This window comes from Impatiens glandulifera, chromosome 6, assembly GCF_907164915.1.
Source record: "Impatiens glandulifera chromosome 6, dImpGla2.1, whole genome shotgun sequence".
In the NCBI taxonomy this organism is placed as follows: Eukaryota; Viridiplantae; Streptophyta; class Magnoliopsida; order Ericales; family Balsaminaceae; genus Impatiens; species Impatiens glandulifera.
The window spans coordinates 11464147-11479939 of NC_061867.1; the positions used below are offsets into that span (position 1 = coordinate 11464147).

A 15793-nucleotide genomic window follows, 5' to 3' on the forward strand; every position below is an offset into this window, starting at 1 on the left:
AGATTAACCATTTGAAAGGATAATGAAAACATAAACAAAAAATGTTTACCAATAAACAAACAAAACATAAAATATTATATTAACGAGTTCATAGATTCTCGAAAAGATCAATGAGTTTATCGACCGTTTTCACCGGTTTTCCAGAAGAGATCTCCCATAGATATGGTAAATTTCTGGGTTTTGAGAGACCCGAACCAACCGAAACTGGACCCGAATTTGCCCAAAAAATGAGTATTTAATTTACCCGAAATATCGGTTCGGAATCGATGGGTACACGTACCCGATTCTTTAAAACTATTTTTTTATTCATTTAACTATTTTATATTGATTAACATTTTTACCTTCTTAACATATTTTTACTAGTTAATCATAATTAATTTTAACAAAATTTTAACATTTTAATTTAATTTTAAATAATTTCATGATTTATAAAAAAATTTAATCAAAGTAATTAGAAAAAAAATTATATTAATTAAAATAAAACAAACAGGCCTAGATTATATATTTAAAAATAAATAATATTTTTAAGAAAAACAAATATTAAAAAAATAAATCTCATTCTCACTCTAACTTAATTTCCTTTTTCTCTCCGGGAAATTTGATCAAATATTTGATCTGATGGTAATATTATAATTTTTTTGCGCTCGTGGTTCTATATTTTTTTATACGATTTTGCCCTTGTCGCGAAACGCTAAGTAACTTAGCGTTTCGCGAAGTGGATTAGGGTTAGTATAAATACTCAAATATTTTCATTTCCTTAGTTTTCTTTCTTTCTCTTCTCCCGTTCTCTCCTTCACGGCGGCCGGCGGCGACGACGGACGGCGACGGACGGCGGCGGTTATTTATACAGATCTATACAGATTTATAAGATCTTCTAACCTAATCCATTTATGTTTTTATCTATACAGATTTACAAGATCTATAACCCTAAATCTATTTTGCATGCAGGTTTCCGATTCTAGGGTTTAAGGTATGCAGGTCTCCGATTCTAAGGATTTGAAGGTCGTCGAGGTAGATGTTCATTTCAGATCTGATAAACAGTTATGTTCATGTTTACATTTTCTTCATTTCAAAAACCTTTTCATATTTCGTTCATATTTGGTTCATATTTGTTCATATTTGTGGGTTCATATTTGTTATTTTGTTCATATTTGAGCATTTCGTTAAGTGTGGTTCATTAATGGGTTTTGCATATAATCTTGGATCATATGAGTTCCGTTTCAGGGAAGATTCGCTAAGGATTTACCGTTTCGCTAAGTGCTTAGCGTTTCGCTAAGTGCTTAGCATTTCTCTAAGTGCTTAGCTTTTCGCGAAATGATAAGCACTTAGCGAAACGGATCTTGTCTGTCTTCATCACCGGTGAGACTGAGCTCAGGATTCCTAAAGGCTCCAGTTAGAGCCATGAACCCTTTGATGGTTGCAAAAGCCTTAGGTGGAAAGCTTACATGGTATGTATCATGTATGTATGTAATGTAAGAAAATAAGAGTATAATTGAAATTTGTTTGTTTGATTGATTGTAGTTTCGAGAGGGATTGGCTACGGAAAGATCTGAACGTGATTGGGTTTGGGTTGATCGGATGGTTAGCACCTTCCAGTATTCTGACGATCAACGGACTCTTTCCAGTATTGGGACTGAGCAATTAAAATATATTTATGTTTCTTTCTAATATTAATATACATAAACAAGTAAACAAACAGGTTAGGGCTGGTTACTTGGCACTTGAGATTGTTTTTGGCATTGACTTTTGGACAAATTGGATTCAAGGGCAGGACTGAAGATTACTTCAGTAAATAAATAAATTAATTCTAATTAAGAAAATAATAATATGTAAAAAGTGAACTACTTTCTTTGGTATTTGTTAATGAATGTTTAAGTTGCTTTTGGTATTTGTTAATAATGTTTAAGCTGCTTTTGTTTCATTTCTTTCTATACCATTTCATTTATGCATCAAATTAAAACATAACCATTTCTCTACAAATGAACATTTGATTTATGCAAAAGTAAAAAAAACAAACAAACATTTTCTATACCATTTCATTTATGCATCAAATTAAAACATAATCATTTCTCTACAAATGAGCATTTGATTTATGCAAAAGTAAAAAAAAAAAACTATAAAAACGTCATCTATGAGAATCGAACACACAACCACATGGTTAAAAGCCACGCAATCTACCAACTAAGCTAAGACGACTCATGTTAAAATATTTAGCGAAACGATAAGTCCTTAGCGAAACGGGAAGTCCTTAGCGAAATGGAAAGTCCTTAGCGAAACGGGAAGTCCTTAACAATGATTCGAAGATGCATAAACCAAACATCAATAAACTTGAAATATCATAAGATAAACGTACCAAGTGGAATAGTGCTCGTGCTCGTCGTGAAACTCATTGTCGTGGATTTCGCCGTCGCCGCCGATCGCCGCCGCCCAGTTTAGAGAGAAGGAGGAGAAGAACGGGAAGAGAGAGAAGGAGAAGAAAAGAAATGAAAAAAATGAGAGAAGTTATATTAAATAGTAAGGGTAATTTAGACATTTCACACATTTTCACTTCGCGAAACGCTAAGTCACTTAGCGTTTCGCGACAAGGACAATTTCGTAAAAAAAAAAAAAAAGACCACGAGCGCAATTAAATTATTAATTCACCACCAGATCAAATAATCTCATCTTTGAGGTTATTTAATCAAATTTCCCCTCTCTTCTTTCTCTATTTTTTTCTCGAAATTAATACATAATTTACTTTTAAAAAGCGAGAGGATGGGTTTGGTTCGGTTAAGGGGTTTATTCTCGGGTACACGGACCGATCGATTCCAATCCAAAATTATCTGGAACCGAAAATCAAACCAATTATCTGAACTGATCAATTCGGTTCCTTTGGATACCCGAACCGTCAAGGCAAAACTGCAATGCCTAATCTCCCATATCGTCATAATAATATTGTCGTGGAGTAACGCATTAGTCAATCACGATCACTAAATATCATACGGTTCTTTTCGGGTCAAATAGTTCACCTGAAAATAATTGGGATATGTAACCATCGACTCAATCCAACCCAGTTCAAAATTTTTATCCAAATATTTCAACAATCCACAATTGACTCAGACATACTTCAATGTCAATTATGTTCCAAAATATACTTCAAATCGGGTTTCTAAGAGACCAAATATCACCGATTCAATTCTCACTTCAAACATTTTAAATTGAAATGAATGTTATAACTTAACGTTGTACGTCCTCCATTAATATATATATATATATATATATATATATATATATATATATATATATATATATTCCAAATCTTCGTCACACTTGGCAATAAAAGAAGTAAATTTAAAGTGGTATAATCATATTGTGTTTTAGCTTTTTAAATTCAGAAGAAAAATATTAGATCTATATTCAGCCTCTTAAAGAATATTGGATTCCGAATATTGAAAATATTTGTGCGTTTATGCCGATACAATTGAAGAAATAGCTTCAAGTACTTTCGATTAACATTTTAGAACACAACATTGGCGTAAACAATCTTAAATTTCATTAGCCAATCTTGAAAGTTCATCTCCGAAAACAAACAAGAGTGGGCATAATAATGAAATTCAATGGGGGAGATATATTTACATTTTTTACTTGAAGATATCATAAAATAAGAGCTAACATGTGAATCATATAACACAATATAATGAAAACAAAGATATACAAAACATATCAGTTTTAGATGGCTTTGTCAGCTTGAGCAGCTAGCATTTCTAGACTTATTTTTCTAGCACCATTTGACAATTCACTGCTGGAAACACCAGTCTTGTTGTTTGCTTCAATTGCATCCTTAATCTTCTGAAACTGTAACAGAATGTTTTGTTTTTCTTTCTAGGTTATAAGAACAATTCCAATGGCAAAAGATGAAGAAACTGATTCATTCATTACCTTAGCAAGTGAACAAGAGAAGTACTCGAGAAGTCCATCTGCTCCTCGATAGAAATGGAAAAACGGGAGTACTTTCACCTTCAAGCTTTTGCACATTGTTTTATTCTCGTCAAAGTTAACTTTCAGAAACAAAATTTCAGGGTGTTCTTGAGCCGTTTTGCACAGCTGGAAAACCCAATCATGTAATCAGGCTAATTGATCCCAAACAATAATACTAAAGAATGTTATTTTAAGTCAATAATTTTTCTCATAGTGTTTGATTGGAACATGAATGAATATATTGAAAAGTCAAGAAGAATTTGAGACCATAGAAAATTCGAATTGCATAATTAGAATGTAACATAGTAGGTTCCTGCTGTCTTGATTCAAAATTTATGATAATTCATGTCATAACTTGTACTGATTTCACCATAAATTTGCGATATGGTTTGATCTTCTAAGAAACCATAGTAGGTCTTGAAATTATAATAGACTACCCTAATTGAAATACTAATTGATCTTCTAAGATTTCCAAATGTTTCGTTATTCAGATCCAAACACAAAAGTATTAAAGAATTTTCAAATGGGCTGTTATCTATTTAAGTCAACTGTTTTGAGGGAGCCTCAGTACATAACAATACTCCCTCCATTGGAAAGATAGCATCAGCACATTCAACACTTTGAAAGACCATCATTGAATCTTAGCAATTCGAGTTCCTTATAGGATATGAAATCATGTTTTTCTTTCCTTGTTTTCTGAAAATTGGATTTACTATGTTGTATTTCTACCATATCTAATAAGGCAGATAACATTTCATTTCTTTTTACCTTGGGGAACAATGCTCGACAAGAAGCACACCAAGTTCCATAGAATTCGACAATGACTAACTTTTCTCCAGCCTGACCTAATGCATCAAGAAACTCCTCTGTAGAATGAATGTCAATCATATTCGGTCCTGCATTTTTCTCCCACCATTTTGGCTGTTCAGTCCCAGTAATAACTGCGTTCAACTAAAACCAAAACAGGTATCAATTACTGATAAAAAAATCTACATAGTTAAATTACTCAAATTCCAGTTAAACAGTGATTTAGAATATAAAGTCTTGCCTAAATCGTATCAAATTATCCATCTAATTGTCCTAATTCTATAGAATTAACCACAATCAGCCAATTCAAGAAATAGAAACAGACAAGGGAACAAAACCCAACTAAATCTAGCAACAATCAAAAGGCCTAAAGTAATTAAGAGGTTTTATACCTTGAAAAAGTCGAATTGATTTCTGGGTCTGGAACCAAATAGAGAAACAGCAGAAGAAGAAGAAGCATCAGAATCAGCGGGAGAGTGAATACCCTTGAAAACCCTTTGACTGGGTAGAAAACCCACATGCAGGGAATTGAAAGAGGAGGAAACGGAGTTGAGTAAAGAAGACGATAAAGCAGTGGGATGGGATGAGAATCGAATAACATTGGCCATGGTTATATGGGTGTAAATTGTGTTTCTACGATTGATTGGAGATTTGATTAGAGAGAATCGCGGAAGACTAGAAGTTCGTTCCGCGATTCAATAATAGGTGGGTCGGAGAATCGCAGCTTAATTATATCAATCGATCTCTAAGAAGGTTGTGAGTTCCATTGGAGGACTCTTTCTCTTTCAGTATTTCCCTGTGTGTGTGTGGAAAGTGAGAAAGAGAATATCCAAGACTTCGTTTATGTGAACCAGAAACGCCCAAGACAAAAAAAATTGTTTCTTTAACAAATTTACGGCATTCATTCATTAATCTCTTTACTGTAAATTTCTATTCTTTTGCATGCTCTTTACTTGGGTCCTGTGTGGCTGCCATTTTTGTTCTGGTCAATTGTTTGGCTACCTAGTTGGTCCGGAGAGTGTACTTAGAAACTATTATTACATTAAAATTAATATATGATTCATGCTACAAATTAAATCACCATATGTCTATATTAATATATGTTTAAAAATTCAGGTTAATCATTTTACATACCACTTAAATCCAATTGAAATGCTACAAAACTGAAATAATTAAATTATGATAAATTATATATGTTTTTATTTAAAATCGTTTAAGTATAATCACCTGAGAAGAAAAAAAAAAGGTCAGAAAAAAAAAGTACTTAATAATTTATTGAGTTTTTAAATTATAATAATCTAGAACAGATTAAACAAAATCTAATAATTTATTTTGTTGATCGAACCGCTAAACAAACCTAATAATAATTAAAATTTTAAAAAATATACCTAATTCAATTCAAACTAAGAGATGATATCTAAGTTTTTCTTTTAATGTTTATTTTAATCATTATTAAATGTTTAAAAATGTAAAATAATAATAGGAAAATTATTAGTTTTAATTAGAAATAATATTTTTATGTTAAAACAATATATATATATTTTTGTTATTTACTTTTTAAAGGTAGATTTTATGTATAATTATATTATGAGAGAGCTTGAAAATATTGAGAAAAAAAAGTGTAAGAATGATTTACACGCATTGAGTGGATTAAGAATTTAATAAGAGAAATTTTTTAAATTATCTAATTAATATTTTTTCTGTTCTCTATCATTTTTTTAATATTATTTAGTAATTATTGTTGATGAAACGAAATTAATTATAAAATTTTCTTAAACTGATTTTTAACTGTTTATTTATAAATTTCATTGTAAAAAAATAAATTTAAACTACTTACACCCTTTAAACATCTAACTTAATATGTTTAATAGGAATAAAACAAAAATTTTAGATCAATATAATTATTTCTTTCTACTAGGAAAATATAGTTGTTTTTAAACTGTAAAAAGGGAATGTAATTATAAAAAAACAATCGAAGTTCACATAAATTTTATTGTGAAATGAACATTCAATCAAATTAAATAAGATTTATTATGGAAACAATTTTTATTTATCCAAATTATCTGGGGTTACTTGGGGTGAATTTCTTTTAAAACTTCATCTAATCATCAATTGTTGAAAAAAAAGTAAATAAAATATAAGCATTAAAATGTTTTCTTTGATATATTAATTTAGATGGTGAGATTGAAGTTAATTGACAAACTTTTGATTTGAATTTATTTTATTTTTTATAAATTTATAATTTTGTTGACAATATTTTATTTTGAATCAAGTTTAATGGTATGTAATATTTTTAAAACAGTTTATTAATATTAAAAATATTAAAAATATTGTTTAATAAGAACATAACCATAAAGTATGACATTTAAAAAGAAAAAAGAAAAAAAAGAAAAAAGAAAAGAAATAATAAAATACAATCATGTTACTTTTATAGAGTTCGTAAATTCTTGAGAAAAACGAATCGAGCTCGTAAATCCTTAAATTAAATAACATTATATATTTTTAAATTAAAGTAGAACTAGCATGACATCCCATAGTCATGACTCCTACTTAAACTTAAAGCGCTTCCAAATGGAATCAAATCCGTGACTTTTTAGTCTCTTAAACCGACTCTTACCACTGAACTAGGGGTGTAAATGAATCAAGTCGCTCGCGAGATGCTCGTGAGCTGCTCGATCAAAGCTCGATTCGAGTTCGGTCAAAATCGAATTCGAGCCGAGCTCGAGCTAGTTCGTTTAAGATTCGAGCCGAATTCGAGCTTAGGTAAGACTCGCTTGATGGCTCGTCGAACTTTTTTGAGCCTAATCATATAATTTTATTTTTTTATTATATTTTACTTTTTAATCAAAATTTGAAACCCCATAAGACTATTTATGGACTTATTGTTTATGATACCGATACCAAAATTATTGGTACGTAATAGGTATGAGATTTTCAATATTTTTGTATATCAAGATATACTATAATAATATTTATAAATTAAAAAATATATATTATATAATACTTATAAGGAAATAAATAAATTTATATTAATTTAATTAAAAAACATAATTTTTAAAAATTAAAAAAAAATAATTATATTATAATATTATTTAATATATACAATCTCAATATATTATATTTTATAAAATATAAAATTAATTTTATTTCACTATAAATTATTTTATTTTTCAAAATAAACCTAATAAAATCTAATATGTTTTTAAGTTTATCTCAATTACAATAGACGACTTCCACAATCATTTTGCAAGAAGACTCAAGAGACTGCCCATTGATACATCTTCAACAAACTTATATCTCATTTCGAAGTTCTAAATTTTGCTCCTCTAAAATCTTAAATCTTTTTTAGTTATTTTTTTAATATAAGAAACTAATATATATAAATATATTTAAATTCAAGTCTTTCGAGCCGAACTCAAGCCTATGTTTATATGATCGAGCCGAGTTCGAACTTAATATTAAAAGCTCGATCGAGCTCGAGCCGAGCCAATAAACGAGTCGAATCGAACTCGAGCTAGGGCTACTTCGAGCTCGACTAGTTTACACCCCTACACTGAACTACATTAGTAGGTATAATAATAACATTATTAATTCTACGGATCAAACAAATACATTCACTGAAAATTTACCGATTTCTTTAATTCATCATTAAATAATTGAAATGATAACCCAAACTTCTTTAATTCACCATAACCCCAAATTGAATGTTATGTAATTTATATTGAATAATGTTTCTTCAAAATAAATAAAAACATCATTTTAATTTATTAAAAAATTATCACAAAATCAACTCTTAATAATAATATCAAAACATCAGAATAGGTCATTATATATGATTTTTTTAATATATTTTTCTCAATTATTGTTAAAAATCATCTTAATGTATAAATATACAAATAATCCCATAAATAAAAAAATCACCTTATCCAGAAACCTATTGCCTGTCAAGGATAGCCTCATTTTATTGATGAAAACAATAAAAGATTATTAGAAAATATCAAAATACACATGTAGTCAAATATGTCAAAAACAAAAAACAGGTAAAATCTGTAACCACTGAGTATTGATAATCATCTTCCCTTCATGTGGATGATTGATGTCCATTGGGGCAGTTCCATTCCACTCCAACCATCTTAAATCACCAAAAAATATTAAATTTTAAGAATCAATGAACTATCGCAACTCTTTTCGAATCAAGGATTTCTTTCTCGGGTGAGGAATACTAGAGCTCCATAAGCTACCATTATCGCAACTCTTTTCACCTGAGAAGTAATCGACTTAGAAAAAAGGAACAAACATAAGAAAAAACAGCTATTAGAAAACTCTGTACTAACAACCTGCGTAACTGATCTTTTGCGACCTTCGTTATCTGAACTCTTGGGAATTTGTTCGTCTTTCTTCGTCTCAATAGAATTTCCTATCTGCAGATAGATTTCAATGAATATTTTTAAAACATGAAGAAACAAAGAAGAAGAACCTCACCTTTCTTTTCATGGGATTTTGTTGTATCCTACATTTCATGACCTTTTTACTCGCGGTTGTTATACACAAGTGTCTATTGTAATCCGGAAATATCCAGGAATCAGTGAAGCTTTCGGAAGCTTCTGTCTTGTTGTTATGTTCACGATGTGTTAAGGCTTCTGGTCTCACCTCATCATCTGAAATCCCTTGGAAAAGAATCTCACTATCCATAGCCAAAGAATCTTCACCTTCTTTCAGATTATCGCTCAAATCAAACGGTTCTTTTTCATACAAACTTTCTGAAACTGCGGGAGTGACCACTTCTTGGTCTTTTTTCGTTTCTGGCAGACTTTCTGATACTCCTGTTGTCTCTATCTGCCCAGTGTCTGATTTTTCCTTACTAGATGACTCTGCTTCTTTAGTTACTCGGATTGGGCTTGGATCCTCTGTGGGAGGATCCACTGCGAACTTCTTTGGCTTGGCAATAAGAGAATGCTGCTGCTTAACAGGTTGGGGTTGGCTACTTTCGAATGCACTTATCATTTTCCTTACATTGCTAGGAGTTTTCGAAAATTCACGCTTTCCGATGGAGATTAATGTGCCTTCGCTCCTCGATTTGGATATGGATTTTAAGGAAGCAAAGGGTGATTTTGTTGTGTTCCCAAGATTCCTTTCGTTTACACTTGACATGGAAACTGCTAGTACTGAGGTTTCTAGTGTACTTTTATCTGTATCATTCTAAATACAGTTAACTGTTAGAAAACTTAGCATGATCCATGCGGATATAAGTACATTTTTCTTCCTCAAGTTGCATCAAAATCTCGTTTTTCTTCCTGAATTTTTAAAAGGGCTCAAATTACATCCTACTGACATTCTTTTTGTTAATTCTGTAAAGTTTTTAAATAATCTATACACAATTTTTGCATCTCCTTAATTGCAATTCTTGACTTAATGTGTTTTTTTCTTTCTAAAATCAAATCATGCATTTTGGAGTTAACCAAAAAATGAGGACGAGAAGGTAATTTGAGCCATTTTTAAAAGTTCAGAACGAGCCTACCGCATGTTGAGGAAGCAAATTGAACTTTTTTACTTGTGTAAAAAAATATCTAAACAAATGAAACTAAAATCCTTAACTGGAGAGGTCTCTTGCTGATGGAAAGTCATTTCTTCTTTCTTTGCAATATGAGTTTGAGGATCATTTGGTTGAAACAGATTGCCAACATCAATGTTTCTTGTTGCGTTTTCACGATTCCTTTGTGTTCTTAACTTGGAAACTGCTAATAATGAGGTTTTTATAGTACTTCTATCTGTATCATTCTAAATACAGTTAAATGTTAGAAAACTTAGCATGATCCAAATAGCTTCTTTAAAATAATAATAATAATTCTAAGCAAATGAAACTAAAATCCTTAACTGGAGAGGTCTCTCGCTGATGGAATGCAGTATAGATTTGAGGATCACTTGGTTGAGTCAGATTGGCAACATCAATATTTCTTGTTGCATTTCCACGATTCTCTTCAGTTTCACTTGACTTCGAAACTGTTAATAATGAGGTTTCTAGAGTACTTCTATCTGTATCAATCTAAATACAGTTAAATGTTAGAAAACTTAGCATAATCCAAAGAGCTTCATTAAAATAATAATAAATCTAAGCGAATGAAACTAAAATCCTTAACTGGAGAGGTCTCTTCCTGATGGACTTCTTTCTTCGCTATATAAGTTTGAGGATCACTTGGTTGAGACAGAATGTTTCCATCATTGTTTTGAGGACGGCTCGTTGATTCAGCTTGAGAGATTCATTTATCAAAATTAGAAGGGAAATCTATTTATTTATTTTGTCATTAATCAATAATACCTAAGATGTCGCGTTCAATTTGCAGAGGTGAACCAATTGTAGTGGCTCGTGTAGTTGTGCGAGTTGTAGGACTGGTGTCTCCCTGTTTCTTCTTCACTACAGATTCTCTCTGTAAGCATAAAACAGAATTATATATAACCCATACAAACTCATAAAACGAACCCAGGAAAAAAGGATAAATATTACGATTCGACGAATTCGATTGTGCTCTTCTTCACTGAGAACAAATTGCAATTTCATATGTACTTTTCCCCCTCCTTCAAGTGCAAATAAATCGTCCAAAGAACCCTTTTCAATCACCTCCCTTGTCTGAATAACTGAAGGCATTCACAAGAATCAATCAGAAAACCAAAATCTGCCACAATAAAAAATGTGACAGCAAATCGTAGTAAACCTGTACGTGTAATTTCATTTCCATCGGCATCCTGGATCATAATGAATATATTGTCACGAAGGTTTGCCAAAGGGCTGTACTACATTCAAGAAAAACAAAGAACTTCCATTACTAAGACCATAGAACGAAACAGCATAAAACAAATAACATGAGTTTCAGAATGGTTACAAAGAGAAGTCATCCTTCTTATCCCAAGTCTGATACTCTTTTTTTCCCACTGAAACTGCAAAACAATTTTTCAAATTAGAAAAAAATCTGCAAAAAAAAGAAGTGATGGCCTATTTACCTTTAAGGGATAATGGTGAAGATGTAGATGAAGATGGGAGGTCCATGTAGTTCAGAACTGGAAGATGATTATAATACAAAAAAGGGGAAATCATTTCAATGACATAACAAATGAGACAGAGATCAGGAGAGGCTTCTTTACCTGAAACTTTGATTATGCCTGGCATTTTTCTTATTCCCCACTTTGACCTAACTCCAATGAGAATGAGGAGAAGATGGACTCTAAGAGGATCTTGCAGTCTAAGTTTCTTCCTTATGGATTGGGTATACATGTATATATGTGGTGGACATAGATTTTCAGAATATTAAAGAGACAAATTCATGTAGGGGACCACTAACCTCATAGTATCACTTATTGAAGGCTGAGTTTTTTCTATTAAAAAAAAAAAGAATTCCTGGAAGCAAAATGTCTATTTTTGTCTTTTACCATAAAAGAATGCATTCAATGGTCATTTTGTGATCAAGCTTGTGATAACCTCACAATAGATATTCAGCTAAAACAGAACAGGGGAATGTCAAATTCAAATAATTGACAAGAAAAAACATACAGACTGTCTAGATTGTAACAATCAATGACCTAAGTAAGGGAGAAACAATCAATACTAGTTATTAGTTGAAATCGCTTTAAGCAAAAAACTGCTATTTTGCGCGATAAATTGGGAAATGAAGTTCAATATTACTAATGAAAATTGAAAACCTCCTCCATCAGAGTTTCGGAACAGAATTGGTACTGATGAATTGTTTCAAAACAGCCTTGTCTTCATCAATCTTTTTCTTCGCTTCACGATCCACAGGTTTAACTTTTCTTTTCTCTTCTAAAATCCATTTGAATAAGTTCTGCTGCTGATCCTCAGAAATAGGTTGCTGTACCTTTTCAGGTGGAGGATTTACAGTAGGTATTAAAGGATCTGGAGTAGACACAGTTCTGCGTCTCTCTAGCTTTGAAGATGAATTTTTCGAAGCTTTTTTACGATCTGTCCCACTTTTCTCCTTCTTACTTGCAGATGCAAACATATAAGCTTCAAAATCGAAACAACTTAGGTGTCAAATCGGGTTAAGGGTCTTCTTAGTAATGAAAAACATTAATTTGGGTAAAGAAGTGCAAATGAAAAAGTATAATAGTAAAGTTAATATCTGCTTAAGTAGATCAAGTTAACCCCATTTGGAAATACTTTTATTTTTCAGCAAGAACATTTAGGTTAATACATAGCTTGATCAACATTTGAGGATTCTTCACAACATCACATGCTAAAGCTCCAAAAGAGCAATACAGAAGCAATGTATCTTGTAGTATCTCAGGTTTTCTTTCACATATTCAAACAGTCTTCTGTTTCCTTTTCTGACTCTCTATTAGGGCTACAGAGTTCCTTTGAATTATTTCTCATATAAAGTTCTTCATTCTAAAAGGCACAAATTTATCTTCTCTCAGTCAAAACGTCGAACACTGGGTATGCAAAAAATAACATATAAACAGTAGACCCAATTCCAACATTTTCAGAATCGAAACAACCCATCACATTGATCGAAGTTTCATCCATTCATGAAAAAACAAATAGAAGATTTCCGAATCTAAACATAGAGATACTAAAAGATTGATAGAGAAGCAGAAAGTGACCTCCGATAGCGAGATTTGAGACTAGAAGAACACGCCAGAAGATCTTGTAAGCTCGAATACCCTCTGGAGTAGGAGAATAAGGTCGGGGGACTTGCGGTTCAGGGGTAGAAGATTCCATGATGTTTGATTGATTGTTTCGACGAACTGTCGACTCCCTCTTTCCTGCGCGCCACTGAAGAACAGAATTGTCTAATCTACGCAATTATCACAAAACCCATCTCAGAAAGTTATTGTCTTTGTTCTATTTCTTCCTCTTCATGTCATCTTCCTTCTCTCTTTTCCTTCCTATGAGCTCAATTGATCAATATTAGCTCTTTGCTAGTCAAACTGGACTGGTGTTTATGTAAAATGGAAAGGTTTCTTTCATTGCCAAAAAATGTCTGATTTATACATCAATAGAGTGTACTTGATCACACCCAAACATCTCTCACTATCAGTTTTATAGAGTTTAGAATTTTATTATTTGGAATACTATCAAGATGTTTTGATTGGTAGTTTAATTAAGGAAAAAAGCTCAGTTAGACGTATGTACTTGTACAACTAGCTCACTTAGACGTATGTACTAATAAAAGATCATTTAAACATATGTACTATCAAAAATTGGCTCAATTAGCCTCTTTTGATAACCATGGTTAATTTTTATTTTTAAATTTATATATTTATTAATTAAATATTTATATATTTTCTCTCTCTTACTTTTTCATTAATTAAACTAGGTAATTTATTTTATTCTTAAATTTTTTATTATTTTAATATTAATTTCTCTTTTATATTTCATCTTCTTTTTTTATTAGTTTTTATTTCTCATATTTCTTAAATTCTCATTTTTTTTAATTTAACAAGAATTTTATGTTTTACTGTAATATTTTTTTAAAGGGTTTTTTCTTATTTAATTTAATATAATAAAAATGAAAAAGGGGTTTTCTTATTTAGTTTAATATAAATAAAAATGAAATTAATAATCTTTTAATTAATTTTTATTCACGACTTATATTAGTAGTAAAAGAACTGTTTTGTCTAATATTTGATTATTACTCTTTTAGTGTTTGATGAATAAGTTTTTATTATTATTCAATTCTTAATTCTTAAGTAATTTATTTTTGTGTTGAAGGATTTTTATTGCTGAAATAATTTTCATTGTTATATATAATTATTGGGATCAAACAATTTTAAAATAATTAATAATTAATGTGAATATAAAAAAATATATATGTAAAAAGAAGAAGAAATATAAAGTTAAAATAATTAATGATAAATACTTATATATATAAAATAAAATTAAAATAATCAATCATAAATACTCATATAGAAATAATAAAAAATTATAAAAAAGATAAAAATAGAGGGTTCATTTATTAGTAATAAATGAAATAATAAATGAAAAGGAAAGAGAGAGAAAATATATTAATATTTAATTAATAAATATATAAATTTAAAAATAAAAGTTAACCATGGTTATTAAAAGAGGCTAAATGAGTCAATTTTTAATAGTACGTACGTTTAAATGACATTTTATTAGTACATACGTTTGAGTGAACTAGTTGTACAAGTACATACGTCTAAGTGAGCTTTTTTCCTTTAATTAAACTAGCATTTAACCCGTGCATTTGCACGAGTAATAATATAAAAACCGTGAAAAAAAATTACGGATAACATTTTTTATTTTATTTTTAACCGTTTTATAAATTTATGGGTGAGTCAACCCACAATCCGACCCAATTATTCATTTACTCAACAATATTATATATTAGTTAGTTAAAAAGTTGAACTTATATTAATATTAAAACGTCCCACGTTTATCAAATTTGGTATTGAATTTAAAATATAAAGTCTTTATAGCCTAGTTGGTTAAAGAGTTGTACTTATTTTGTTAGGTTGCAAGTTCGAAACATACCTTTAGCATTTTTAATTTTATTTTTAACCATTTTAAATTTAAAAACGGGTCAACCCACAATCCGACTCAAGTATCCAAATTAACCACAGCTCTCGACCCGGCAATCCGGACACTTTAAAAATTAAGCATCATTATATATATATAGATTTTATATTAAATCATACTATAAATAATTGATGAATTAAAATAGTTCAACTTTTATTTGCTGTCATTTTCAACTTGTTGGTATTATTAAAAAAAAAAATTATTACAAATATTATCTATACATTTTCCAAATGTCTAAATTATATATATTACTATAAAAAAGTTACAAAAATGAATATTAAAAAATAATTAAATAACAAATAATTTGAAAATAGTAATATTGAAATAAAAAAGAAATGAAAACATTACTTACTTATTAGTGAGGTAGTTTCCAAGCATATTAATATAGTGTAGATGTGAACTAAAATATCAATTTTGTTATTACTATAATTAAAAAATAAAATATATAATAAATATTGAAAAATATTAAAAATTGAAGAA

At 30.1% G+C, this 15793-nt stretch overlaps 3 protein-coding genes across 6 annotated transcripts; all 3 read right to left on the bottom strand.

The window, feature by feature from the left end:
• Positions 1–3509: 3509 nt before the first annotated feature.
• Positions 3510–5589, bottom strand: LOC124942506 (thioredoxin-like 2-1, chloroplastic). The gene is made up of 4 exons (XM_047483026.1): positions 5157–5589; positions 4726–4908; positions 3919–4083; positions 3510–3834 (listed from the first exon to the last, which is right to left on the bottom strand). Exons 1-4 carry the CDS (start codon positions 5370–5372, stop codon positions 3709–3711), a joined length of 690 nt encoding a protein of 229 aa, XP_047338982.1. The 5' UTR covers positions 5373–5589; the 3' UTR covers positions 3510–3708.
• Positions 5590–8709: 3120 nt separating this feature from the next.
• Positions 8710–12180, bottom strand: LOC124942501. 4 transcript variants are annotated; one of them, XM_047483020.1, is made up of 12 exons: positions 11902–12180; positions 11761–11817; positions 11643–11697; positions 11475–11548; positions 11267–11397; positions 11081–11189; positions 10902–11011; positions 10640–10807; positions 10360–10542; positions 9247–9963; positions 9102–9185; positions 8710–9026 (listed from the first exon to the last, which is right to left on the bottom strand). In XM_047483020.1, exons 1-12 carry the CDS (start codon positions 12029–12031, stop codon positions 8958–8960), a joined length of 1887 nt encoding a protein of 628 aa, XP_047338976.1. In that variant the 5' UTR covers positions 12032–12180; the 3' UTR covers positions 8710–8957. The 4 variants fall into 4 exon arrangements, with proteins under 4 accessions (XP_047338976.1, XP_047338975.1, XP_047338978.1 ...); XM_047483019.1 differs by having other exon boundaries at positions 9099–9185; XM_047483022.1 differs by having other exon boundaries at positions 9099–9185; positions 11475–11553; positions 11902–11932.
• A 68-nt stretch (positions 12181–12248) lies between these two features.
• LOC124942507 lies at positions 12249–13746 on the bottom strand. The gene is made up of 2 exons (XM_047483027.1): positions 13375–13746; positions 12249–12778 (listed from the first exon to the last, which is right to left on the bottom strand). The coding sequence occupies exons 1-2, from the start codon at positions 13490–13492 to the stop codon at positions 12465–12467; spliced, it is 432 nt and encodes a 143-aa protein (XP_047338983.1). The 5' UTR covers positions 13493–13746; the 3' UTR covers positions 12249–12464.
• Positions 13747–15793: the final 2047 nt, after the last annotated feature.

What these genes read in the sequence shown, in the direction of transcription:
- LOC124942501 (XM_047483019.1), bottom strand. Translation starts at nt 12,031, where the DNA reads ATGTATACCCAATCCATAAGGAAGAAACTTAGACTGCAAGATCCTCTT. An exon ending in AAATGAAATTACACGTACAG is followed by an intron (nt 11,398 to 11,474) that starts GTTTACTACGAT and finishes GAATGCCTTCAG; the next exon opens with TTATTCAGACAAGGGAGGTG. An exon ending in AAAGATCAGTTACGCAGGTT is followed by an intron (nt 9,027 to 9,098) that starts GTTAGTACAGAG and finishes ATTACTTCTCAG; the next exon opens with GTGAAAAGAGTTGCGATAAT.
- LOC124942506 (XM_047483026.1), bottom strand. Translation starts at nt 5,372, where the DNA reads ATGGCCAATGTTATTCGATTCTCATCCCATCCCACTGCTTTATCGTCT. An exon ending in ATCAATTCGACTTTTTCAAG is followed by an intron (nt 4,909 to 5,156) that starts GTATAAAACCTC and finishes TTTTGGTTTTAG; the next exon opens with TTGAACGCAGTTATTACTGG. An exon ending in GTCGAGCATTGTTCCCCAAG is followed by an intron (nt 4,084 to 4,725) that starts GTAAAAAGAAAT and finishes TGGGTTTTCCAG; the next exon opens with CTGTGCAAAACGGCTCAAGA.
- LOC124942507 (XM_047483027.1), bottom strand. Translation starts at nt 13,492, where the DNA reads ATGGAATCTTCTACCCCTGAACCGCAAGTCCCCCGACCTTATTCTCCT. An exon ending in CTCAAATCTCGCTATCGGAG is followed by an intron (nt 12,779 to 13,374) that starts GTCACTTTCTGC and finishes TCGATTTTGAAG; the next exon opens with CTTATATGTTTGCATCTGCA.